This window comes from Lissotriton vulgaris, chromosome 1_1 (assembly GCF_964263255.1).
Source record: "Lissotriton vulgaris chromosome 1_1, aLisVul1.2, whole genome shotgun sequence".
NCBI classification, from domain to species: Eukaryota; Metazoa; Chordata; class Amphibia; order Caudata; family Salamandridae; genus Lissotriton; species Lissotriton vulgaris.
Genome location: NC_141685.1, coordinates 1,072,343,932 through 1,072,370,617, shown reverse-complemented (window position 1 = coordinate 1,072,370,617; position 26,686 = coordinate 1,072,343,932). Strand labels below are relative to the sequence as shown.

General features: G+C 48.5%; 1 protein-coding gene across 1 annotated transcript in view; it reads right to left on the bottom strand.

Moving 5' to 3' along the window:
* The window catches only part of CACNG2 (calcium voltage-gated channel auxiliary subunit gamma 2), a 370,168-nt gene that overhangs the window by 27,219 nt on the left and 316,263 nt on the right, over positions 1-26,686 (bottom strand). The window contains exon 3 of the mRNA XM_086963226.1: positions 435-575. Coding sequence (XP_086819352.1) covers positions 435-575 — 141 coding nt within the window. The remainder of the gene's footprint in view (positions 1-434; positions 576-26,686) is intronic.

Below are 26,686 nucleotides of genomic sequence, written 5' to 3'. Positions count from 1 at the left end.
TAAAGAGTATACATTGGAAGAATCGCTTGAATCTTGTTCAACTCTATCACTTGACACACTAACCCGGCCTTACTCCTGACACTCTCCCAGCAACCGTGCTGGGATTCAGGGCCGGCTTTAGGGCTGTGTGACCAGTGCGGCTGATCTGGGCGCTGACCAGTGGAGGGGGGCGCTGACCTCAAAGTGGGCGCTGCGTTTTGTAATAACTCATGGTTGAAGAGATCAGGGGTACTTTTTCATGGTGATAATGAGTAAATCCATGGAGGACGTCATGGGATGTGGCACCAAAAACTATTGTCGCACCGGGCGCCACAAGTTCTAAAGCCTCCCCTGCTGGGATTTTACCACTTTTTACTGCCCGGCCAAGCCTTGTTTACCGTCTCCTACCAACCTTTGAAAAAAACTTCAAAATGCTCGATAACACAACCCTTTACCTGCAGAGACGAAGAAGATGCCAGCACTGAGTATGATGTTGTGTCGCGTTTTGTAGAACTCGCTGGCCGCAATGCAGAGTCCGCCCATGAAAAGCAGGATCACGCTTAGAATTGGAAAGATGCTAGAGGCCCTGACAGCCCCTGTGGAGGAAAAATAAAAGGGGTAAAGAAACAACACACATATGTACACGTATCTGTGCAAAGGGCAGCAAGGCGTAACAAGAGTGAGGTGACACTGGATAGCGGTGTGGAATGGAATAAAAAAGCAACAAAAAAAATAAAGCAAAAAGACAAAGCAGTGTGTGGCCTGACATCATAGGTATGCAAATACATCATAAGTGTACAAATATCAGAGACACTGGAAGACAACAGTGCAAAAGAGAAAGTACAAGTGACAAACACAAACCAGAGAGCAAGAAGATATGTCATTGTGAAAGAAAAAAAAAGCCAGTGCAAGTTTATATTACAATTAAAATGGGTGACAAGGAATACAACTATTCAGAACCAGGCTCCGTAAAGTGATATACCTAAAAGAATGCTAGCGAGTAAATGTTGGTTTCATTACTGCATCTTCCTGGTGGATTTAAAAAAGAGTTTAGCTGAGGGCCTATTTCCCACCACCAGCTGATGAACATTCTGTAGATTTCCTGGACACTGACAGGAAAAAGACCTGATCCTGCAAATAAAAATTGGGGCTTGATGATCCGGATGCTCCTGATGAAAAGGAAGAAAGTGGCAAGGGGTAGTTTGATCGGAGACCGCAGTAAGTGGCAACAGAGGTTCAGACCCTAAGGAACCTACGAGAAGTTAGAACTTAGAAGTGTTAGCGTGTGCTTACCCAATCATGGAACTGGGGAGTGGGCTGCTCCTCTGGTTCATCGGGACCCACCACAGTCCATGCATGTTAAATAGTGGCTAGCACAACACTGCCTAACATGGTCACCTTAGCAAACCACTATGGTACGATTTATGACTACTACACTGATGATCCTCTATAGATGTCAGACTTACTATGATACATTTATATACGGGACAAGTTTTTGTTCTTACAACTATATCCTGCCTGCCTCTAATGTAAAGTGGTCTGATGCCTTCTAGGGTCATGTTCACGCAATACAAAACTTTATAAATAATTTTTTTTTTAAAACACACAAGGGGGTTGAAGGCTGGTGGTTCATCTACAACAAAAAATAGGCTGCTTTCCTTGACTCACTGCACCCTGACTGCCCCAGATCCCCACCATAGACAGAATTGGAATGTATGACGTTACAACGCATACATTTACAAAGCATGCCTTTACAACACAATTTTTACATCGCAATATCCTTTACAACGCATTCTTTTACATAGCATGCCATTACATCGCATTTTCATAATCTACCTTTACAACGCATTCCATTACATCGCATTATACCTTTACAATTCATACCATTCCAATGCATACCATTACAATGCATTTAAGGTAAGTGTTGGATAGTATAGACCCTGCAATGCATCCTCCTCAACGTCCGATCCCTCCACAAACACGCCACCGAAATCTGGGACCTCTTCGACAGCACCACCCCGGACATAGCATTCTTCACCGAAACATGGACCAACACCACCTCGGGACCGGACATCGCCATTCCCCAAGGGTATAAGATCTCCAGGAAGGACCTCCCCACCCGCCCGGAAGGAGGAATCACCATCGTCCACAAATCCATCCTCCGCCTGAGCATACTCCCTGATGAGCCCACAGACCTGTTGGAACACCTTCACTTCAAGATACTGGCCAGCCCTACCACCATCCTCATCTACCGACCCCCTGGACCCCGCAGACTTTTCGCCAACTCCATGTTAAATGTCGTATACTTGTAAAGCGCACAGCTGCCCCAGCAAAGGGGCGTCCCAGCGCTGTATACCGCTGGGGAACCCATCCTGGCTTTCCCTGTGAGATGGTCCCTCCTGGGCATCTCCAAGGTGAAGACAAGCATCCCCAGCGCTGATGGGGCCGTTAGTAGAGATTAAGCAAGCTACTGCCCAGAGTTGCTGAGTGGGACCCATGGTTGTAGTAGGCACCGAAGCGAGAATTATCGAGTCCGCTGACCATGGCCCAAGACCCTGCCGCATCAGGAATCAAACCCTAGTTCCAGGTCGACCTCTGCTTCCGGGTCTGCCGCCTCTAACCAGTGAGCCACACCACTCTACATCCCCTCTCTGCATGCCATCGTGTCCACCAACTACACCCTACCGGGAAACCTCAACTTCCACCTCGACAACCAACTGGACCCCAGCACCACATCCCTCCTGGACAACCTCCACAACATTGGACTCCGCCAAATCGTGACCAAACCCACACACTCAGCAGGACACACCATCGACCCCCTCTTCACAACAGGTAATGCCATCACCACCGAACTAATATGGACTGACAATCGATATGTCCTCTTCACTGTCAGAACACCCACCATCCACAGACACCTGCACCTGCTCCCACAAAGAAACTGGCCCAGAATCACTGAGGACCAGCTAACTCCACCCCAACTACCGCGGAAAACGACGACCCTAACACTGCAGCACGAACCCTGCACAGATGGATCTCCGACAGCGCCAACACCATAGCCTCCCTCAAGAAAAACAACAACACCCAAGCCAAGAAAGCCAGTTACCACCAAATTTCGAGAATCGAGACACACTTGCTGCCACCTCGAAAAGGCCTGGAGGAACACCAAATCCACAGAAGCCTACAACAACTTCAGAGCCTCCAACAACGCCCACCACAACTCATCAGAAAGACGAGAAAAAAAGCGATTGAAGACAGAATCTCCACTCACGCACACAACAGCAAAGAACTCTTCAACATCATCAAGGAGTGCGCCCAACCCACCAGCAAGTCCACTGACATCCCTCCCTCACAAGACCTCTGCGACAAACTCAGCACCTTTTTCCACCACAAAATCAAGAGCATCGATGACAACTTTGACGATGACAACCAACACACTTTACCCTCACCAACCACACCCGACACCCTGAAGCCAGCGATCGACAACTGGACTGCCCTCACCACCGTAGACACACTAAAGACAATGAAGTCAATCCACTCCGGGGCCCCCACGGACCCCTGCCACCACCACATTTTCAACAGAGCCGCCGACACCATCGTACCCATGCTCTGCCACCCCATCAACCGTTCCCTGGAAACCGCCATGATCCTGACGACTGGAAACACGCCGGGTTCAACCCGCTCCTGAAGAAACCCTCGGAGGACCCCACCGACCTAAAAAATTACAGACCCATCTCCCTGCTCTCGTTCCCAGCGAGTCATTGAGAAAGCCATCAACAGCCAACTCGCCACATTCATTGAACAACATCCTCGACTCCTCCCAATCCGGCTTCAGAAAAAAACACAGTACGGAAACAGCCCTCCTCGCCGCAACAGACGACATCCGCACCCTACTGGACAAAGGAGAAACAGCAGACCTCATCCTCCTCGACCTTTTAGCGGTGTTCGACACAGTCTCTCACCGCAACCTAATATGCAGACTCCACGACGCAGGGATCCAAGACAAGGCCCTCAACTGGATCTGCTCCTTCCTCTCCGGCAGAACACAGCGGGTCAGATTCCCACTTTCCTCTCCGACCCTACACCTACCACCTGCGGAGTCCCCCAGGGGTCCAACCTCAGCCCTATACTCTACAACGTCTACATGGAAACGCTCGCCCCCATCGTCAGAACCTACGGACTCAACATTGTGTCATATGCAGACGACACCCATCTCATCCTCTCCCTATCCAACGAACCCAATACCGCCAGACACAATTTTAAAAAAGGCATGGAAGCAGTCGCCAAAAGGATGAAAAACAGCTGCCTACGACTAAACACCAACAAAACAGAAGTACTCATCATGGGCCCAAAACCCCGACCCATGGAACGACACCTTGTGGCCCCCCGCCCTCGGAAGCCCGCCCTCCCCCATGGACCAGGCATGCAACCTGGGAGTCATCCTGGACTCCGAGCACAAAATGGACCGCCAGATCAACTCCATCTCGTTCTCCTGCTTCCACACCCTCAGCCTCCTAAGTAAGACCTTCTAATGGATCCCCCTGGAACACAGAAAGACCGTCACTCACGCCCTGGTCACCAGCAGACTCCACTACAGCAACGCACTCTACGCCGGAATAAACAAAAACCTCACCACAAGCTACAGAACATCCAGAACGCCACCGCAAGACTGGTCCTCGACCTGCCAAGACACTGCCACTTCTCCCAGCACCTGCGCACACTCCACTGGCTCCCCATCGAAGCTAGAGTCACCTTTAAGATGCTCACCCATGCCCACAATACCCAGCACGACACCGGACCAGCATACCTAAACAGCCGACTCAAATTCTACGCACTACAGAGGACCCTATGATCTGCCCAGCTCTCCTACGGTGTGGTCCCCCGCACCAGAAAGACCAGATTGGGAGGCCGCTCCTTTTCCTTCCTTGCTGCCTGAGCCTGGAACGCCCTGCCGCTCCAGCTCAGATAGACAACATCGCTCCCCATTTCCACAAGAAACATCATAACCTGGCTCTTCGACAGACGCCCCCCCCCCTTGAGGGTCTGGTGCCTGCTAACCCCCCCCCCCCCCCCCCCGCCCACCCCCAGTGCCTTGAGACCCTTACGGGTGAATAGTCGTGCTTAACTAATGCCTGATTGATTGATTGATATAGGGGTAATAATTACTATTCTATCGCCAGTGAGTGCAACAGTAGGGTAATTGTCGGATAGTGTAAGGGTACTATGCATTGTAATGGTATGCGTTGTAATGACTTGCGATGTTAAGCCTGCGTTGTAGTGACATGCATTGCAATTACATGCTAACTTGTTGTCGTCGCCTTTTGACATACAAAAGGGGAAACGCTTGCATTTCTATTTGCTTTGCATGGTAGCAGCTGAGGGGTACACGAACAGGAGGAGAACCACGCTCCCCATTTGGATATTTTTGTTGACCTCTCGCATTTTCCGCTCCGCGGGAAACGCTTCCATCTGACACCCTGTCACCGGCAGCAGCAGAGGGGCCACAAAGGAGAACTATGCTCCCCAGAAGGCATTGGGGGAAATAGACGCCCTCCCGCCACGCCCAGCCCAGATGCAGCTTAAAACCTTCTCGTGTTTCTATTTGCTTTGCATGGTAGCAGCTGAGGGGGACACGAACAAGAGGAGAACCACGCTCCCGATTTGGATATTTTTGGTGACCTCTTGCATTTCCTGCTCTGCAGGAAACACTCGCATCTGACACCCTGTCACCGGCAGCAGCAGAGGGGCCACAAAGGAGAACTACGCTCCCCAGAAGGCAGTGGGGGAGATAGACGCCCTCCCACCACACCCAGCCCAGGTGTATTTAATCTGCACTACAGTCCCGCCCCGCGGGACGACTGTGGGACGCGCGCGGGACGAGCCGGGCCAAGCCCGGGCCAAGGGCGGGCCCGTTTGAGCCCGATCGAGAAGGATCAGAGGACGGGACGGGGCCACATCCATTCGATGCCAGAGTAAGGTTAGTTGTTATCCGTTATTGGGGACATAGTCTAAGGTATCCATTTAATATTGGACTATATGCGACTGGTCGTTTAAGGATCTCTCCTCTACACACTAAAGAACAATAGTAGGCATGTCTGTAAAGGGGGTGAAAGGAGGGAAAACTGCCCCTACTGGCTCTATCATGGGAACGTTGGACCAATTTATTGTACGGGCTACATCGATTGTAGCACATGAAATTGACCGTGAGGAGAAAAGGCTGTCGAAGGACTTTGCCCTTAACAAAAAGTCCTCTATAGAAGCGCTGGCTAGGGTAGTGTTCCCCATTACTACCCCAGGTTCTGATGCTCCCCTGGGCGAAGGCATAGGGGTGAACCAAGTTATTCACTCTGCTCTAATTCATACGGTCCAAAGGGAGCCCAGTCATCTATGCTCGACTCAAGAGAATTTGCAGGACGTTGAAAATAGTTGTATAGATGGCAGCGTGTTGATTGACCCTATGGGGTGCACCACAAGAACGCGCCCAACGCGTGGTTCAAAGCCAGCAGAACCAGTATTGGTAACAAAAAGGAAGCGCGGGGGTTCAACCCAGAAGGGAAGAAAAGCTAAAGTAAAGAAGATAAATGCCCATGAAGAATCATCTGGGGCTAAAGCTGTACCTTCTAACATCACAGAGGTTTTGTCCCCGACAAAAGATTTGGTAGATCCAGTGTTGCCCCAAAGGATGGACACTCCACTGGATTGGTCTCAGGAAATGTGGAATAAACTTGAACAGCTTTTTTATAGGTCCTGTACTCCCATTTATTATAGATTGGACGCCATTGAAAAGAGACTGTCAATTCTTGAAGGTGTAGGAGCCAGGGACATAGACACTGGCGGGTCTGTGGTTAGCATAAGGAGTGGTCACGAGTTTGTGGGAGTTCCTGAGGCTATCCCAAATGCTAACCCTTTAAATAAACCAATACAGGCAACAGCATCAAAACGTAATACCACCATGACCACTAGTGATCCTGCCACTCAGTCCAGCTATAGTGTAACTAAAGGTGTACAACTTATGGGAGGTGAAGGCTCTGGGAAGGGGTGTATAAACTCGGGGCTGTTTAAATCAGGCTGCAACAAACCGGTGAACAGTGATCCATTATCTAGCAGTCTCCCATGCATAGATCTCCCCCCAGCCTCTGCCCCCTATGTGTGCATTCTGACGGGGGTGCCATTGTTAAGACCAGGCCAACGTGAGGATTACCCAGACCTGAAAAATAAGTGCAAATATTGGCTTAACACCAATCGGTCTCTTCCCCCTGGGATGGCGGCCGAAATCTTATTTGTAAGAAGGGTGGATTGGGTTGGGTCGAGGCACAAAGATATAAAAGGGGGATAGTGTTATTATAAACTTTAGAGACCGTAGAGTTGTTGATCACATTTGTAGATGGGATTATCCGGGTATGGACTCTTGCATTAAGCCACTTCCGCTAACTTACTTCTACCCAGTCATCTTCCAAGGTTCTCAAAATGGCCAGGGAGTAAGAGGTGGGCTTGTGCAAGGTCCCGAGTGTGGGCTTGAAATTCGCACAGCGAATAGGTACACTGTTCTATCTGACCTAGATGAGTGCGATTGACGCAAAGCTGACCCTAGCTACCAAAGCCCAGTATGTGACGAGAATGCTGTCAACCCACTTAACCTTGATCACGGATCGGGTGGTCTGGGGGAATGCTGTATCCAGTCCTATTAGTACTCCGTTAGGTGGGTTTACACTTTGTACTTCCCCTGTGGATAGGAGCCCAAGATCCTTCAGTGGCATAGGGGTCAGGGATTGCCACCAATTTTGGAGCTGACTTCGAGATCGGGCCAGCCCCTTGGGCAGGAAAGGGATCTGGAGCCAGTTGACCGTGGGATCCATAGAGCCGCTAATGTGACGCTGCTATCCTGGAATGTCGCAGGTCTCGGCTCTAAGGTAGTACTTCCTGAATGGTCAGATTTTATCGAAACCCATGATATATGCCTATTACAGGAGACATTGGCGATAGAACCCGTGTTTCGATTAGGGTATCTCATATTCCAAGTTTCTGCGACTAAGCAAGCAAAGGGCAGAGCAATGGGGGGTCTGACGGTTTGGGTACGGCAGACATTGTGATGCAAAGTATCTCAAGTTCCTACCAAAAGCATTGATATACTACAGATAAGAATGACCCCAGTGCTTGGCCCTAACTTGTGTATCTTTAATGTTTATGCAAGAGACCTCAAAGGTGGGAGAAGTTCAGAGGTTGTAGCAGACTTAGAGGCGTTGTTGGATGGTATGCCGAGGGGTACTGGTGTGATAGTAGTGGGGGATTTCAACACCACGTTTGAACCACTAGGGTTGGAGGATCAGTCCCTCATGGAGGATGAAGATATGAGATAGGGCATACCTACCCTAGAGATTGAGCCATACCTACCCTAGAGATTGAGCCAATCAAGAAGTGGCCGGAAGCGGCCGTCCAACTAAAGGGGATGTGTGTAGGTCAGCAGTTGAAGGCCGTAAACGGGTGAACATAGTCAGATAAGCAGGGGGTCAATACCTTTAACAATGGGGTCAGGTCGAGTCGCATTGATTATGTCCTTGTAGGTCTACCATTGTGGCAGTTCGTAGAGGACATGGTCGTTACTACTCGTGTTGAAAGCGATCATGACCCGCTTATAGCTACGGTAACCAGACTGTTCGGAGAAGCTAAACCACCTAGGGTAGAGGTAGGGGGTAGTGAATTGGCATTAACCAATGACATGCGGCACCCGAAATGGAGAAATGTTTCTGATTCCCCAGATGCTTTGTTAGCCATGAACAAGGAGGTGGATAGGGTAGTGGAAGAGTGGGGCACGGGTGAGGACAAGCAGTCCTCGTTGTCTAATGTTACAGCGACACATACTGCCCTCTTTGACCGGCTAAAATGATTTTTCTGTAAACCGATCAACTCTAATAGAGTCAAGTATAAGAAAGTGGAAGGGTGGTTTAATAGAAATGTCGCCTTGCACGGAGGTCACTAGGGACAGCACTGGGTACCAGGGACTCAGTAAAAGTAAGGTTGGCACGTGTCTCTTACAGAAAGGCAGTCAAAGAAGCAAAAAAGCTCTGGGACCAAGCAAGATGGCAGGAGCTTAAGGGAGCATGTGTGTCCAGGAATCCTAAAATATTTTGGGACATGTATAAGTGGGACCGGGGGGGGGGGTCCAGATCCCCTGCAAAACAATGTTGCCCATCATTCATGGGTTGAACACTTCGAACCCCAGTACGCATCTCTGGGGGACGAGGCGAAAATGGATCCCTACGTCCACTGCCATTTTTCTAGCGGGATATTTACACTGGCAGACGTGGATAGGGCAATAAATTCTATAACACCAGGACGAGCACCTGGAATAGATAGTGTCCCTGCGGACTTTTTTTGAGTTATAAACCTTCCTGTCGATTGTACATTAGACACCTAGCAAATGCAATTGCCTGTGGTGCCCCAATTCTGGCCTCCTGGAAGGGGCAGAGGTAATCCTAGTATTTAAAAAAGGGGATAAATCCATAGCAGCAAACTACAGACCAATTAGTCTCATAGATTCCATCCAAAAAATCATGGGCTGACTGATTCTACAAAAAGGTCAGGTATGGATGGAAGATGAGAAGCTCCTATCTCCACTGCAAACGGGCTTCCGACCCCTCACTAGTACCATCGACCAGGTCTTCCGGTTGGTCAACATCTATTGGAAGACAGTTGTTCTGGGGAAAGGGGCCTTGTACGCGGTCTTTGTGGATCTGAAGGCAGCTTTCGATCTAGTGCCTCGACACAGGCTGTGGTGTGTCTTGAGGGATATGGGGATGTCGCCTGAACTATTATCTCTGATTGTCCGCTTACATGAGGGTAACCATGCGCGGGTGCGGTGGGGGGCCCGGGGGGAGGTGACGGAGTCATTTCCCATTGACAGGGCTGTGCGACAGCGTTGAGTGCTTGCACTGACCCTGTTTTCGCTCTTCGTCAACGGGGTGGCTGGTTTCCTCTCCGCGGTCCCCCTGGATGCCCCGATGCTGGCGAATGAACATATATCTATTCTCATGTTTGCAGACGATACTTTAATTATTTCCAAGACCCCCAGTGGCCTGCAGAAAGCATTAAGCAGGTTTGAGGATTTTTGTCTTATGCGGGGCCTTACCATTAATATGGAAAAAGCAAAGTTCATGTCTTTTAATGAACACAGGTCATTCCGGGGTAAGATATATATGAATAACGTCCCCCTTGAAAAGGTTGATGCTTTTACCTACCTCGGAGTGACGATACAGGCAAACATGGGGTGGTCAAAACAAATCGATATTGCCACCTTAAAGCATAAGGAGCAGGCAGGGATCCTTGCAACTAAGTTTAGATCCTCATTGTCCAAACCAATTAGCCCATTGATGGAAATCTATGGTATGAAGTCCTAAGCTCAGCGCTCTACGGAGCAGAGCTAATCTATCAACCCTATCAGTAGCTGAAAAATCTTTTCTCCGGAAGGCTATTAGTGTCCCGAACAGCACACCAATGTACCCACTGTTGCTAGATCTGGCTAGATAAACAGTAACAGATCTGGCGAAACTTCGACCTCTTTTATACTGGCGAAGACTGTGGTGTACGCTGAGCTTGCCCACTACGCCAAGGGCCTCCAAGGTGTAATGGTCGCCGATCAATTTCACAAGATTAGTTGGCTGAGAGAGATCAGGGTGTTGTTGGAAAATCTAGGTTTGAGTGAACTGTGGGCTGATCCCCTTAATGCATCATTTCCTTCTAAGAAGATCTTGAAGGAGATGTATTGGGACATGATCATGGTTACAGTATGCACAAATGGCTCAACAAGGCATTTTACTGGCCGATTCCTTGAATTCAAGATTAGGCCTGCATTAGAACAGTATTGGGATGTTATTGAAAAACCATTTGACAGAAAACTGTATTTTCAACTGAGGGTCGGTACATTACCCATCAGGTCATTCACCAGTAAATGGACAGGGGTAGTTGAGAAGGCGTGTCCAAAATGTCAAGAAGTACAAGAAACAACTAGCCATTTGTTGTTCTTTTGCCCTCTGTATAAGAAACCCCGTGCTATGTGGGTAATACCTATTTGTAAATTACTTGGCTTTAGCATGCATGGAGAGGCGCTAAGAGTACTAACAACGGATTATTCGCCACTAATAGCAACTGCAGTTGCCAAATTTTTGGGTTGGGCCTGGTCTATCCGGGCAACAGCACTTTCTTAGGGCTGTTTATTGATCTATTTCTATAATGTCATCTTTGCATTCCACTATTTACAATGAAATGGGGTTATGAATTATCTGAGGAATATTGTTGATCTATGAAGTTATTTTATCAATTTTAACAAGAGCCTTATCCGGCAGTTATATGAGGTTTAATATTTTCTTAAATTGTTCTTAAAATTTGTAATATTTATCCTTTTAAATTGTGTGTATCTGTATGTTGTGCTTTTATGACAAATCTGTCGAATAAAGCTATTTTGACTTGACATACAAATCGCTCGTTTGCAGAATTAATATATATAATGAATAAAAACAGAAGGTGGTTGTTATGGATATGTTTCTACCAAATGATAGTAGAAGTGGGCTTGTCTAAGACTCACTACGCAGATATGGTAAAGGTTGCTAGGACTGCCTGGAAGTCGTACATATTTGATAAAAAAAATCATTGGTATGGATCTGCGACTGCTGAAATAATAACATTGGTTAGCATTGACCTGCTCCTGTATATAGAAACAGAAAACAAGTGGTTAGTGAATTTTTTGTTGTTGTCTTAATAAAACTATTTCACTGTAAAAAGTGATAGGTGGCCATACCCCTTCTGGAGCAAGCCACACCTCTGGTGAAAGTCCAGCTGCCAGTGAACACGCCCCAACCAGGAATACCCTACGCAGGTCTGCTCACACTCCTCACCATCCCCTGCCACAGTCCACACACTCTCTGAAATATGCCACTCCAGAACATGACACTTGCCCTCTAGACTGTCTGATAGCTATCCTTGAATCTGAACCTAAGCCCCAGATATGGAGCCAGTAGATCTTAGTACATGTGCTGGTATCAACAACTAGCCCTGGCAGCCATGCAGGCACCTACAGTCAACCAACGAAAGGGGAAAACACCAATACAACCTACAATTACACACACAAACAGACACATGCAGCAGACACACATAGATGTGGCATAAATCCATGGCAGTATTCAGCATTTATACTAACAAGCCCTACACTCCACTGTAAAACATAACGTTTTGATTGAATAAACTCTCTCTTTACAGGCAATATCTGATTGTTCACAACATAGTCTGGTCAGATCATGTAATTAGAGGAAAGCTGAGTGCTTGAAAGGTCTGGTTTTCATTACAGGACATAGGGCCAGATGTACGAAGGTTCCTTTTTGCATTTCCTAAATAGCGATTCTCAAGACATCGCTATTTAGGAAATGCAAATTGGTATGTACATACCCTGTGATTCCCTAATGGCGATTCAAATTGATATTAGAAAATGGCTATTAGGAAATCCTAAACCATTCGTTCCTATGGGCCTGAAGGCCCATAGGTACGAATGATTTTGCATTTGTATTTTTTTGCATTTTGCATTTCCTAACAGGAAATCGCAATTTAGGAAATCTAAACCCAAGGGTGGACCAAGCCTTAAGGCCCCCCTGAAGGCATCCCGAAATTCGCAGGGCACATGTAAGTGCACATCTGCCCTAGGGACATATGTGTGCTTCATGTCACATTAAAAAATGCATTTTTAAATGCATTTTTTAGTTTTGAACATGGTTACCATCGAGTTTGAGTCGATGGTAATAGCATTTTCTTAATGCCCAATGCGCATTTAGGAAATGATATGTACATGTGCTTTAAGAATCGCAAATAGGTAATGCCTATTTGCGATTCCTTAGATTCAATCGTAATTTGCAATTTCTACCAAGCAGAAATCCCAAAGTGCAACCGATTTCGGTCTTTTGTATATATGAAACGGTTGTTTAGCATTTCTTTACTGGCCAAAACTACGATTCGACCCGTTATGAAATGCTAAATGGCTTCGTACATCTGGCCCATAATGAATAATGTAATGAGCATCCTTCTATGGGATTCTGTTAAAAAAAAGCTATGTGCAAGTGCTTCAGAATGTATTAAACACACTTTCCATGCACAGCACAGCTGCTGGCTTCGAAGCTAGACAAAAGCGAATTCCCTTTGCAAGGGCTAAGAAAGAGAACATGTCTGACTTCATACTTTGCGTACTGTTGTGTACAGGTCCATGGGTAAGAGTTGTGTTTACAAATGTAGATGCCCAGTTTCTATCTGGCCTATTGAGCAACCAGGCAGTGCCCGGCGGGCTGGTCTGACAGATCAGTGTGTGGGCCAGTTTAATGATCTAGTGGGCTGGGTTTTACTGTTAATTTCCCTGATATTAAAACAAACATTGCCTGCAACAAGCTCAAACCCATGCAGTCTCCCTTACCATGCAATAAACCTATAAAGTGTGTCTGCATAAGTACAACACTGCCCCCATGTGCTAATGCCACTTACTTAGCTATCTGATTTGCTAAATGGCCACTTATTTTGGTGCCCGGGCTATTTTATGTCGCTGTCCAACCCTGTACACGCCTGCTTCCTTCAAAGACTTGATGCAGGGTTTCCAGAAAGATCCATATGCTTTGAGACTCTGGCGATACAGAGGGGCTTGAAGTTTATGGTGCAAGATGGCCGCAAGGAGGTTACTTCCATCTGGAGCTTAAGGCAGGAAGTCATTGTACACCTGTTCAGAGAAGATGGAGAATAACACAACTTGTTCAGACTCTTCCGTTCTGGCATCCAGGGCCAGAACAGAAGAGTCAGCACAAGTCATGTTATCGAAGAGCCTAAGGATAAGAGACTCGATGGCCACCCGTCGAAGTAACTTTGTGAATCACAAAAGGTACTGCTGGACCTCACCGGAAACAGATTAATATATCTAATTCCTTACACTTCTTCTTGAATAAATATTCCTGAGGAAGTTACACACAGAGACACCCACAGTCTCACTACACCTTACCAGCCTGGCCCTGAAGAAAGCCCAACTGACCCACAGAGGCAACATAAGGGCTGAAACATGTCGACTATTTTTTAACAATATTTTAAGTACGGGAGATCCATAACTAAACCTCATTATGCACTACAGCCAACTTTTAAATAAAATCTCGAATCAAGATCTATTAAACCTACACCTGGCTGTACGAGTATTTTTTAAGTCACCTTAGCCTATGATCCCAGTATCCCTGATCCCTACTGCACTAACCAGGGGTACACCTCCGGGTGGAGGAAGCATGAGCACTAACCCCATGATGATGCAGTCAAGTGATTAACAGTAGAGCGGAGAATCAAGATATACCGCTACTTCTACCATCTGCACTTGAATGAGGGTTTTTTATTGGGACATTGAACACTAAGAATTGCTAACCCAGGTTATGCAGGACAAGTGATCCATTGTCTGCAAAGAGAGTCAAGGCGATGGGTATCAAGTCTGTGGCTCTCTAGTGAGAGATGCTAGCCTTGTTTCCCTATGATCACTTCGATCTCTTACTATCAGGGCCAGACTGGCTACCGGGCGTTTTGGTGTGCTGCCGAGCTGGGGGCTGATTTTGTTGATGGGGACCTGCGTGTGCTGAAAAAAATTCATTTTGCTTTGTTTATTTCGAAACACACGCAGGTCCCTATCAACAAAATCAGCCCCCACCGCAGTGAAATTAGCCCCCAGCTCGGAAGCACACCAAAACACCCGGGAGCCAGTCCAGCCCTGCTTACTATTACAGCAGTGTATACCACAGACGCCGGCCATTCAAGTGAAAACATGCCACACTTCAGCCATGTTCCGGGACTCCCAAGGAGACGAGACATGCACTGCAGTCCTGGCTAATAATATGGGAAGAATGACATGAGACAGAAGAGCTGGCTGAGTGGCTGTTGCAGACGTGGCTATGGAACTTGTAGGCCAGAGTTCGAATCCCAGAAGGCTTGAGTTGACTTTTATACTTCTGAAGTTGCAGAAATGCAACTGATGGGTCATGATAACATCGGCAAGTCAAGAACAACAAGACAATTCAGGGAGCAGTATGTGCTATCTAAACTGTCAGCAATTATTTCACAAGCTAGGCACCGGCTGACTCCAACTTTTACCAACACAGCACAAAGAGGGGCTATTTGATCAATCACAATCAAGTGTTTAGAAGGTTTTTCTCCTCTATAGTTTAATATAGCACAAGCTTGGCCTGAGTACACGAGGGTGCTTTATATGAGCACTAGATTACATTTCAGAAGTTCAGGTTATTTTTGAGCATGGGAAGATTAAATGGTGTGCCCAGATTCACAGGATGTTTGGCAGATGCTGGGACTTAAAGGTGATGCCCCAGTTCCAAAGTCAGCAGGACTGGCAGTTATGCCTCAAATCCTTTATACACAGTGGCGCTTCTATGAAAGGGTGAGGCGGCGACGCCCCCGCCGCTGCAGCAGCGCTAAACATGAAAAATAAAAAGGCAATGAAATGATTTCATTGTCATTTTATTTTTCACATTTAGTGCACAGCAGCCTCCAACTGGAATATTGGGGGCCTGTCCTCCGCTGCCGATTGGCAGCAGAGAGGACTGGAGGAGCAAGATGGACCCTCCTAAGTACGCATGTCCGTTTGGCCGACTCTCTTGAGACGGCCAAAGTGACATGCACTTTTTGCAGCTATCCACTCAGCTGTCTTAGACAGCTGGATGGAGACCAAGCAAAGCCTAAAGGGCCTGAAGGAACTTCCAGACAGGATGCTTCATCCAATCCTGGCACTGCTCTCATGCTGATGAGAGTAGCACAAAGATTGGTTAGTGGAATTTCCTGGGGGCTGGAGCCCACAGAGGCGACAGAGGAGGGGCCGAGGAGGACGTCAGACATGCAGCAGGCAAGGTAAGTGACTTTATTTTTTATTATTGGCCACTCGCCTTGCCTTCATGCACGTGCCCAACCACCCACCACTTAGTTGTCTGGTGGCATCCGCCACTGGTCATTTATAATTAAGGCTCCCTGTTTTCCATTTTTACTGATTTTTACAGATAAATACAGACAGAAAATCATTTGTTTTCCTGTCTGTATTTATTTTTAATGGTGGATAAAAACGGAAATTGGGTGCTTTGTGAGTGATTCTAAATACACTTTGCCATGACTGCCAGTCCAATAAGTAAGGGGATAGAAAAGAAAGGACTATCAGTAAAGAGGCTTAAACAGCAGTAGATATGCGCAAAGCTGATACTGAAATGTGCATATTTTCCAATAAGTGCATTCATTTATCTTTTGGGGCTGTTCATATCAATGAAACCTGGCAGGCATTCAAGCATGGCTGCATATTTGTTGGCTAAATAAATGTGGAAATATACCAGTTTTAGTTTTCTCAAAAAACCCATAATAACTATGGATAAATACAGATAAAGTTGAGAAAAAATAATTATGGATAAATACAGACGGAAATGTCAAGAAAATAAATACCATAAAACCGGGAGCCCTATTTATAATGCAGGTATGTCACAGGCAGTCACCAGAGACTGTTCACGCACACCAATATACTCAAAGCACTAGAGGCAGCTCATCACACACTAATATCATACTGTGCTATTAAATGGAGCCTTTTCACCCCAGCTCACCTCAGAGAGAATTCAGAAAGGATATGTTCAGGGCCTCTGGAATTATGCGATTCTGTGACTTTTTTGTGCATAATTATCCTCGCTGCTACCATGTCTGAGCAAAATAGCAGAGAATGTAGCAAATAGACAACCTAATGACGTTTTGCAGCAAGAAAATATCGTGCACCCCAAACAATCGGGTTTTAGACCTGGCTACTCAACAGAATCGGTGCTGCTTCACACAACTGAAACCCTAAAGTTCACCCTAGATCAGGGCAAAAATGCAGTACTGATTCTATTAGACTTATCGGCCGCTTTTGTTACAGTCTCTCATGATATTCTGAGAGATAGGCTTGAAAATAGTGGCATAACCAAAAAGGCGCTGGCCTGGCTATCATCTTTTCTAGGCGTAATATAGTAACACTGGGTAGTTACAAATCCACAGAAAACCAGTTGTCATCAAGGGTCCCTCAGGGCTCGTCCCTGAGCTCAACCTTGTGCAATCTTTATATGACACCGCTGCTTTCCTTGATGGACACCTTTGGCATTGGATCCATTGCATAGGCAGATTATACACAGCTAATTCTTACCGTCGATAAGAACTTCACTTTGGCTGAAGAGAAATGTCATCACTGTCTAATTGCAGTCATGGACTGGATGAAACTCAACCATCTCAAATGTAACAGACAAAAAACGGAAATCATGATGTTGGGAAAATCTAATTTTTTTCACGCACAAACAGTGGTGGCCACCAAATATGGCTCCACCTCCAAACACAGTAGACACTGTGTGGAATTTAGGGATCACGTTTAATTTCACATTATCTTTCCACAAGCAAGATCTTGCTGTGGCAGGTTTGTGTTTCCACACAATAAAGATGCTGAGAAAATTCCTTGATCTACTCCCTATGAAATTAAATGAAATACCAGAATTTGTAAAGTGCACAGCTACCTCCAGAGAGGTGTCCTGACGCTGGGGGCATTCGGGAAGATTAAGTGAGCTATTGCCCAGAGTCACATGGTGCTGGGCTACCCTGCCGCCGGCTCTGGGGATTGAACCGTGATCCCTGTGGTCCGGATTCAGGCACCCTGGCCGCTGCAGCACACCTCTTCCACTACGAGCGCTGGGAAGACAGTCGCTGTTGCATTGGTCCTGTCTCGTCTGGACAACTGCAACAGCCTGTATGCAGGAGTGAAAATGACTGTTTTTAAAAGATTACAGGTGGTCTAGAACGCTGCATCAAGGTTAGTACTCAAGCTACCTAAGGGTTCTTCTTCAGCAGCAGCACTCAAAACCCTGCAATGGCTACCAATGCACAAAATAATTCTTTTTAAAATTCTAACAATCACCTACAAGGCCACCAGGGCAACGGGACCAAAATACCTAAGGTCCAGAATCAGTCCCTGTACCACCCAATGCCTTCTGCGATCCTCTTCAGGAAATTTCTTGGCACCTCCTACCTTTCGTCTGAAATCTAGAGGGGGGAATGCAATGGCCGTCCTAGGAACGAAAGCCTGGAATACCTTGCCCTCCCAGTTGAGACTGGGACAATCTGAACCTATTTTCAAAAAAGTGTTAAAAACCTGGATCTTTGCTGCCCCAGACCACACTGTGTTATCTCTCATCTGAAACATATTTCAGGTGTCAGCCAAAACTCTCACTACCACAGATCCCACAGGTCTGTTCCGCTAGCACCGAGATGATCCTTGGAGTGAAAGCAGCGCTTTACAAATATACCCATTCATTCATTCATTTGCCACATTTGGTACATAGTCCGTTGTCTGCAGCTTTTAACCCCAAAACATTGTTTCCAGCTCAAATGGATCAGAAGTTACAAAAAAAGTTTCAACATATATTCGCACATACTGGAAGACCATTCGCAAAGGTGAACTGGTCATCTTTCAGTCGCCAATTTTGGTATGTGTTTGTTAAACTGGTATTAATGAGGTACAATCTTTGCTCAGATGGTATTATCATGTGTAAAAATTCCACAATAATGAAGTAATACTATAAAAAATGTGTAACATTATGCTGCATGATTTGTCTTTTCATCCTGCACAATCCAGTCAACCTGGTCACATAATTTGGGACCCCCTTGCCACATAATTTCAGTGGCCCTGGACATATTCGACCACTAAAGGAAGTCCAACGCACACTTGTGTCATATTCCAGTCGCTAGAGAGAGCTAATCGCAGATCATATGGGGTGAAGCTTAGCCAGGTGTGCAACGCCCCTTGGCTTGAAAGGGCTTTTCCCCTGTATCATCTGCAGTAACCCGGGCTGTATAGTGCATAGGCAGTTTGTAAGGTGGCATGGGCTGGGCTGACATTTGATACTTGGCCTCATCCAAAATATTTAGCAGATCTTCAAAAGACCATTTATCAGTTCATGAGTCTTTGTATGTTTCAATTGCTTATGGTCACCTGCTGTTCCCACTCTTTTTTTTTTTTTTTAAGACGTTTATTAGAGATTCCAGTTGTACACAGCGTCTTGCACACAACCCTGAGGCTGGCCGCTATTAATCATATGTAATTATCACGACAGTAATACAATGTTAACGACCATCCCCACCAAGTCGAAGATCGTTGATACATCATCTGGATACATTCGGACAGTAATATTCACAGACCTAGTCCGTCTTATTTTATAATAAACAGCCATAACTTTGTCTCTAAAGTAGGATTAAAGCATTCAATGTCACCATCCTAAAGGGTCATACATCACAAGCATTTTCAAATGGGTCCCAAGTACATCTACCATACTATGGAAACATTTCCTATCCCAAGCTATACCACCCGCCTTAATTGGCCTTCTCTGCGCCTCCTCCCGTCCAGCACGACATACCTCATAATTCCAACCACGACCCCCCCCTAGGTGCATTCCAAGTCACATACGCTATATCGCATTTTCCTTAACCACTTCTCAGCATACGCATTCCCAAAGAACCTCCCCTCCGTGCCTCAAAACACGTAGAAGGCCATAACAGAGCAAAGTCACTGTATCATCCCCTCTACGGGTCATCATCAGGTTCCAGAAGTTCCTCCGGGGGTTCACATAAGTTCCCTCGATATTCGTTCCAATTATTCCATATTCTCGACCATTTCTTAGGGCACCCTCTACGCACATATACTGCCTTTTCTGCCACCATTGCAGAATCCATATCGTTACACCACCGATTACATGAGGGTTTCACACCAGATCCCCATCTCCTAGCAATGTTACGCTTTGCAATGGCCATACCCAGTGTCGCCCAGAGTTGTAATCCCCTGTTCATATCAGTAGGTGACCAGATATTCAGTATACAACACTTAGGTTCATTCTGCAACACAACCCCCGTCGCCTCCGATATCTCAAACAAAACCTCCTCCCAATATGATTGTATTTTGGGGCAATCCCACAGTGTATGAAAGAAGGTCCCTGGGGATCCACAACCTCTGAGGCAAGTAGGTTCCAGGGTGCGCCCCAGCTTGTGTAGTAGAGTACGCGAATAATACACTCTATGTAGTATTTTTAATTGTACCAGTTTCAGTTGCGAAGGTATGGTGGTCTCTCTGGGCGATGCCAATGCATGTAACCAGTCCTCATCCGCTATGTCTCCCAGATCCACCTCCCAACGACTGCGCAGGATTACCGTGGGGTCAGGAAGATTATTGACGAGCTTCCGATATGTAAGGGAGATCGCCTTCTTATCCAAGTGGTCAGTAAGGAGTCTATCCTCCAGGGGGGAGGATGCGGGAAGAATTGTACCAGACGGGATGGCCCCCTGCAAGGCATGTTTGATTTGTGCATATCGAAAGCGTTCATTTTCTCCCATTCCATACTGCTCTTGGAGGGCTGGGAATGAAATAATCTCCCCTCTCATCCATAGGTCTCCAATTGTCGAGATGCCAATTAGATCCCACTGCTTGAAGCCTTTCGAATTTGACAGCGTGCCAAGTTTGCGGGTATCCCAGAGTGGTGTGGCTAGCGTAAGGACTCCCTCCCACCCTAGAGCTCTCTGTGCAGTGTGCCAGATCTTGATTGTGTGAGCCGTAGGGCCCGTGAGTGTGTGCCGGCGTTTGTCAGAGTATAGCGCCTTCATTAGTTTGTCTGGGGGTAGGACGTTCCTGTCAAGAGCGTAGGCCGGATCTTGTTGCGGGGCATGTATCCACTGATTCACCACCATAAGCTGTGCTGCCCAGTAATATAATTTGACGTTCGGCAAGGCAATGCCCCCATCGTACCAACTACGTGTCAATTTAGCCTGTGCTATGCGGGCCGGTTTACCGTCCCATAAGAGCGCGGTGATCTCTGCATCGATCGATTTGAGGTAAGTGAGAGGGACCGGAAATGGGGTGTTTTGTAAGACATAGAGGAGTCTAGGAAGTGAGAGCATTTTAAAGATGGCCGCCCTGCCCAGTAAAGTCAAAGGAAGGGAGCGCCAGTGCTTCACATCCGACTTTAGCCTCTGTAGAGGTTTCAGTAGGTTTTCTTCCATAGAGACTGTGTCCTGTGGGGTGACGTATATACCGAGATATTTAAACCCTCTGGTCACCGTTTGCAAGGTGCAACCATGGGGTAGCATGGGGGTTGAACCGCGCAGGACATACAAGAGCGACTTGGCCCAGTTAATTGTATAACCCGAGACTTCTCCATAGGTCTTAAGTATGGCCATTAGCGTCGTTAGGGAAGGGGTTGGAGACATTAAATACAGCAGCACGTCATCAGCATAAAGGGAGATGCGGTCTTCCCAGCCCTCTCCCCACGAGATGCCCCGGATCCGTGGATCCATACGGATTTTCACCGCCAGTGGCTCTAGTATGAGGGCGAATAATAGCGGGGACAGGAGGCATCCCTGTCGGGTGCCGCGCCCCAAAGTGATCACTCGTGACGTGTGTCCATTCGCAATGATCTGTGCCAGGGGTGCTGTATAAAGGAGCCTAACCCAGCCACAGAATTTAGGGCCAAAGCCCATTTTCCTGAGCACCGCAAAGAGGAACGGCCACTCCACAAGATCGAATGCCATGGTTGCGTCTAATGAGAGAATTGCGGCATCTTCCCTGAGTGAGGGAATGCGGTGTAGTATCCCATTTAGACGTTGCAAATTAAGGGAGGTGTTTCGCCCTGGCATAAAGCCTGATTGGTTTGGGTGGACAAGTGTTGTGAGGTGAGGTTGCAGACGCTGAGCCAGGAGTTTCGCTAGCACTTTAGCATCTGCGTTCATCAGCGAGATCGGCCGGTATGAGGATGTCTGGTCAGGTGGTTTACCAGGCTTGTGTATAGTGACAATAGTGGCTAACCTCTGATCCGGCGAGAGGGAGCCCCGTTCCAAGTAGTCTGCATACATGGGAAGCATATGTTGGGTAAGGGTTGACGACATCGTCTTATATAGTTCGATTGGTAGGACGTTAGGTCCCAATGACTTTCCAGTGTTTAGGGCTGCCAGGGCCAGCCCCAGCTCCTCCCCCGTTAGGTCATCTTCTAGTGACTGTGCGTCTTCCTGCGAGAGTGTGGAGAGAGGAATGTCATGTAGGAAGTGTGTGCATTCGTCTTCTGAAACTTCCGCACGTGGTGTGTACACTGATTCATAGTAAGAAGCGAGTTCCTCCACTATTTCAGGGGGAGAGGTTGTGTGTGTGCCATCTGAAAGTGTTAAGGCGGCTATCCATCTACTCGCCCTTTCCTTCCTCTCAATCCATGCCAGCATTTTCCCCGTCTTATCCCCTAATTCATAGACCCTGTGTAACGTATCAGTTAACCTCAACTTTGTCATGTCCTCTGCATACGCTCTGAATTCCTGAGATGCTAACGTCAGTGTGTGTGCTGTGTCCTCCGTGGGGTCAGAGGCGTGCGCCAACTCCGCGGTCTGGACCGCTGTTTCGAGTGACTCAATGGTTGCCCTCTGTGATATTTTATGCCTAGTGATAGTGGAGATAGCTTGTCCCCTGATCACTGTTTTGTATGCCTCCCATAATACCGACGGTGAGTCGACCGAGCCCACATTGTCTTCGAAGTAATTCGCGGTAGCCGTTTTTAGCGCTTTAGCAATGGTACGATTTTTAAGATACCCAGGATAGATCGGATAGATCCGTTGTCGTCTAGTGGGGTGTACTGAGTAGGTGAGTAGCACAGGGGAGTGGTCAGATATCCCCCGCGGTAAGTGTTCAATGGATGCAATCTTTTCTGGGGGAACGGCTAGTGTCAGTAAGTAGTCTAACCGGGAAAGACTATAATGTACTCCCGAAAGAAATGTGTAATGTCGATCCTGGGGATGTTTGAGTCTCCATACATCTAACAGTCCCAATGCATCCAAGAATTCTCGGAACAGGTGGTCCGCTCCGGTAGCCTCTCGAGGAGGCTGTTGATCCATGGCAGCGTCTAGCACCGCATTGAAGTCGCCTCCAATAATTAATTCCCCTTCCGGGAGTCTAAGCAGTAAGTTACCTAGGTCTCGGAAGGCCCCTTGATGCAACGCCGGGGGGATGTATACCGTCAGTATATTATATGGCCGCCCCTCCCATTGGCAACTGATCGCAGCAAAGCGTCCCTGGTCGTCAGCCCATGTGTGCTTGATTAGTAGGGGTGCATTTTTGGAAACCAGGATACCAACCCCACGTGAACCAGAGGAGAATTCTGCGTGAGTGACCATTTTAAACCCCCAGCGGTTAAGGGCCTTACAGGCTGTACCCACCAGATGTGTCTCCTGGAGCAATACTATTGTCGGTGCCTTTCTCTTAAGAAATTGGAGGACCAAACCCCGCTTAATTTTGTGGCCCAGCCCATTGACATTCCAGGAGATGATAGTAAGTGGGGGAGTAACCAGTGATTGTGAGTGGGGGTGAGGCGTTAAAAGGTTTTGGTCAGCCATGACTGTAGGTGCTCCTGTGTGTCGGTGGCGCTGAATATAGCATTCGGACCGGGGTCCAACAACAGTGCGTATGGGAAGTTTTGTCCGTGGCTATGAAGAGTGCTTGGCCTTGTGTAGAGGCAATACAGAGAGTGTTCTGCGCTTGTGTGTAGAGCTGGCTTAGATAGGAACCTGAGACTGTTGGAACAGTGGGACCCAATTACTGAACAATCATTTTTAACTAAGTGCCGGGGCGTCAATGCCCCCGAATAAGACACTCGGACCGGGGTCCCACACCACCTATCGTATCGTATATTGCACAGAGAGGTTCCAAACCCCACCCCCTGTCTAGCTAGATGGTCCATGGAGAATACTAGGCTCACTAGAAAGCCTCGTCTGTGTCGGCGTTGAAGACCCAGCAGTTTGCACTGGTGCCAGAGTAAGTGCTCTGTGGTCGTGTATAAATATAACCCTAGGAAAAACATGAGACTCAAAAGGGAACAAGAGAACTTCGCAAACAATCCCCCCTGCCCACCCCCCCTCCCTGCCTCCCTGCTATACGGACACATAACCGCCCGCTTCCCCAACTTAGCAGAGTGCCTACTCCCATTTCTCCCCAATGTACTTGCTTGCGGGGTAAGTGGTCCGTGGTACGAGTGACCCCATCATTCACAGTCTGCTCTTCTCGTTCATAGTCCAACGGCAGCCCTTTCACCTCTTGTTGCCACCGATGGATCTTACTGTGCCAGTAAGGAACTCATATTTCAGGACATTGTTCGTCGGCTTCCGGTCACTCTTCCAGCTCCTTGTCACGATTGTCCCCACCCGATGCTGGTGAAGTTCCTGCATTTTCGAATCGTTGGTTTCGTTGGCCTCTGCCCGTGCGTCTAGTTTCCTCCACCCGACGCCAACCGTCCAGCCAATCCCACGCCGCCTCCGGGGTATCAAAAAACCAAGCTTTATGATTATCCACGACCCTCAGTTTCGCGGGAACAGCATCGAATAGGGCAATTCCTTTGCTCGCAAGGCCTTTTTTACCTCCATGAAGGTTTTGCGTCGTCGGGCCACCTCGGCAGTATAGTCAGGAAAGAAGGCCAACGTGGAGTTTTGTATTTTGATGGGTGGGGTATTCCGAGCCGCTTGGAGTATGACATCCCTGTCCCGGAAATTAAATAGCCTGGCCAGGACAGGCCTTGGCGCTGCTCCCGGTTTCGGTGTTCCACCTGGGACCCTGTGTGCCCTCTCCACCGAGAAGAAGTTCGATAGACCTTTCGGTCTCAGTTCGGTCTTGATAAGGTCTTCTATGTAAAGGTCCATCGCCTGTTTGCCTTCCGATTCCGGTATTCCAAGGATTCGGACATTGTTACGCCTAGCCCGTCCCTCCTGATCGTCCAGCTTGTCCTGCAGTTTCTTAGTGACCGCCTCCATCCGTTCCATGGCCAGCTGTAGTTCGGAGGTGTCCTCAACCAGGGATTTCGCGACCACCTCAACCTGCGCCACCCTCTCGGTCATCTTGTGAAGGTCCGCCCTCAGTAAGCCGACATCCGAGGAGATGGCCCCCACTGTAGTTTGGACATTAGTGAGAGTCCTCATTAAGTCCTCGAGTGTCACCTTTTTTCCTCCGTCACCTTCGGGGCTCTTGCCTGTGGACGGGCGTCCTTCTGGGTGTTGCGAGGGGGTCTTCTCGAACGCGAATTTTTCCAGTCTCGACTGAGCAGCGTTGTGTCGCGTTCCTTTTCCCGCCATTCTACCGTCCCCTCGTGGGCCGTCAGGCGTGTCAGCTCCGGCTAGTGTCCTGATAGTGTCTTGGCCCCCTGAGGTTCGGGCGTGCAATTAGGACGGTCCGCCGAGGAGGCAGGCCCGGTCAGGCGTCAGGGGTAGGCTCTGAGAATGGCTCAGCGGGCGGGATCTCCCAATTCCGAGGTCGGCCAAAGTAGCGAACAGCGACAAAACGGGGCGAGACGAGGCTCGGATAGATGGGAACCCCAATGCAGAGCGTTTCGTGATTTGCAGGCCTCTACGCCACAGCGTTCATACCGTCACCCCGGGCGATCAATGTCTCTAGGGGATGAGGGTGCACACAATGGTCAGTACTTGCTCTCCTCGTGGTGGGACATTCTCTCTAGTCCAATGCATCCCCTCAAAGCTGTTTCAAGTCCGCAGTATGGGCTGATGCCCGTGCTACAGAGCCTACACGTCGGTGGCCCCCGTCTGGGGCGTATCGTTACCTGCACGTCCCCAGGCACAAGTCCGGTAAGCCGTCACCTCACCAGCGCGGTCCCTGGAGCAGCAGCAGCGCAGGTGAGGTCGGCGCCGCAGGAGGGACGGCACGCCAGGCAGCAAATGGTCGGGTTCGCCCCGGCACCGTGGCAATGTATTTCTCACCTCCCGCCGGTAGTATAGACGGTGGCAGGGGTGGCGAGGGGTGGATCGGGTGCAGGCTCCAAGCCACAGCGGCAGCCTCACCCGCCGTCAAGGATGTCGTCGATCCCCCCGCCTCAGGATGTTCTCCACCGGCCCCCTCGATCACACCCAAGTCAAGGGAGGGGGGGTGTGGGGGAGCCGCCGACCCACCTCAGGAGCGCTCCGCCACCTGTGTACTTGTCCGCCGTCCGAAGCAGGATGTTTCCTCCGGGCGATGGTCGGAGACGCGATGCGGGAGCTTCCGGTCCGGTCTCCCGGCGGCCTTTCACTTCCGGCTGGACAGGGCTTCAGGACAGGCCGGTGCAGCCACGATGCGAGCAGGCCGCAGGCAGGCACTTCACCGCGGGGCAGATGCCGGTGTCGGATCAACACCGGGGTTTCGGCGGGGGAAGCCGCTTGAAGTCCTTTCGCGGAAGCAATCGCCTGAGCAGCAGAGATCACGGATTAATGTGAGGATACAGAGATGGGGTCTCGTTTACCACGGAGCTTCTCTGCTAGGCAGCCATTCCAGTCGGCTGCTAGCCACGCCCCCCCTGTTCCCACTCTTGTTATGGATTGTTGCTGCCAGAGTGGGAGAAAGGATTTCACGAACAATTTAAATGTGGGTAAGCAGCACATTAACCCCTCCCCTGCTGATGACGGAACTGCTCCGTCATCAGCCGCGGTGGCACTGTGCTGATGACAGAGCGGTTCCGTCATGGCCCGCCCGCCGCTCATGCGCGGCGCGAATTCCGCGCCTGCGCTGAGCGTTCTATTGAGCGGGCGGGGCCATGACGGAACCGCTCCGTCATAAGCACAGCGCAACCGACGCTGGTGATGGAGCGGTTCCGTCACCAGCATGCGC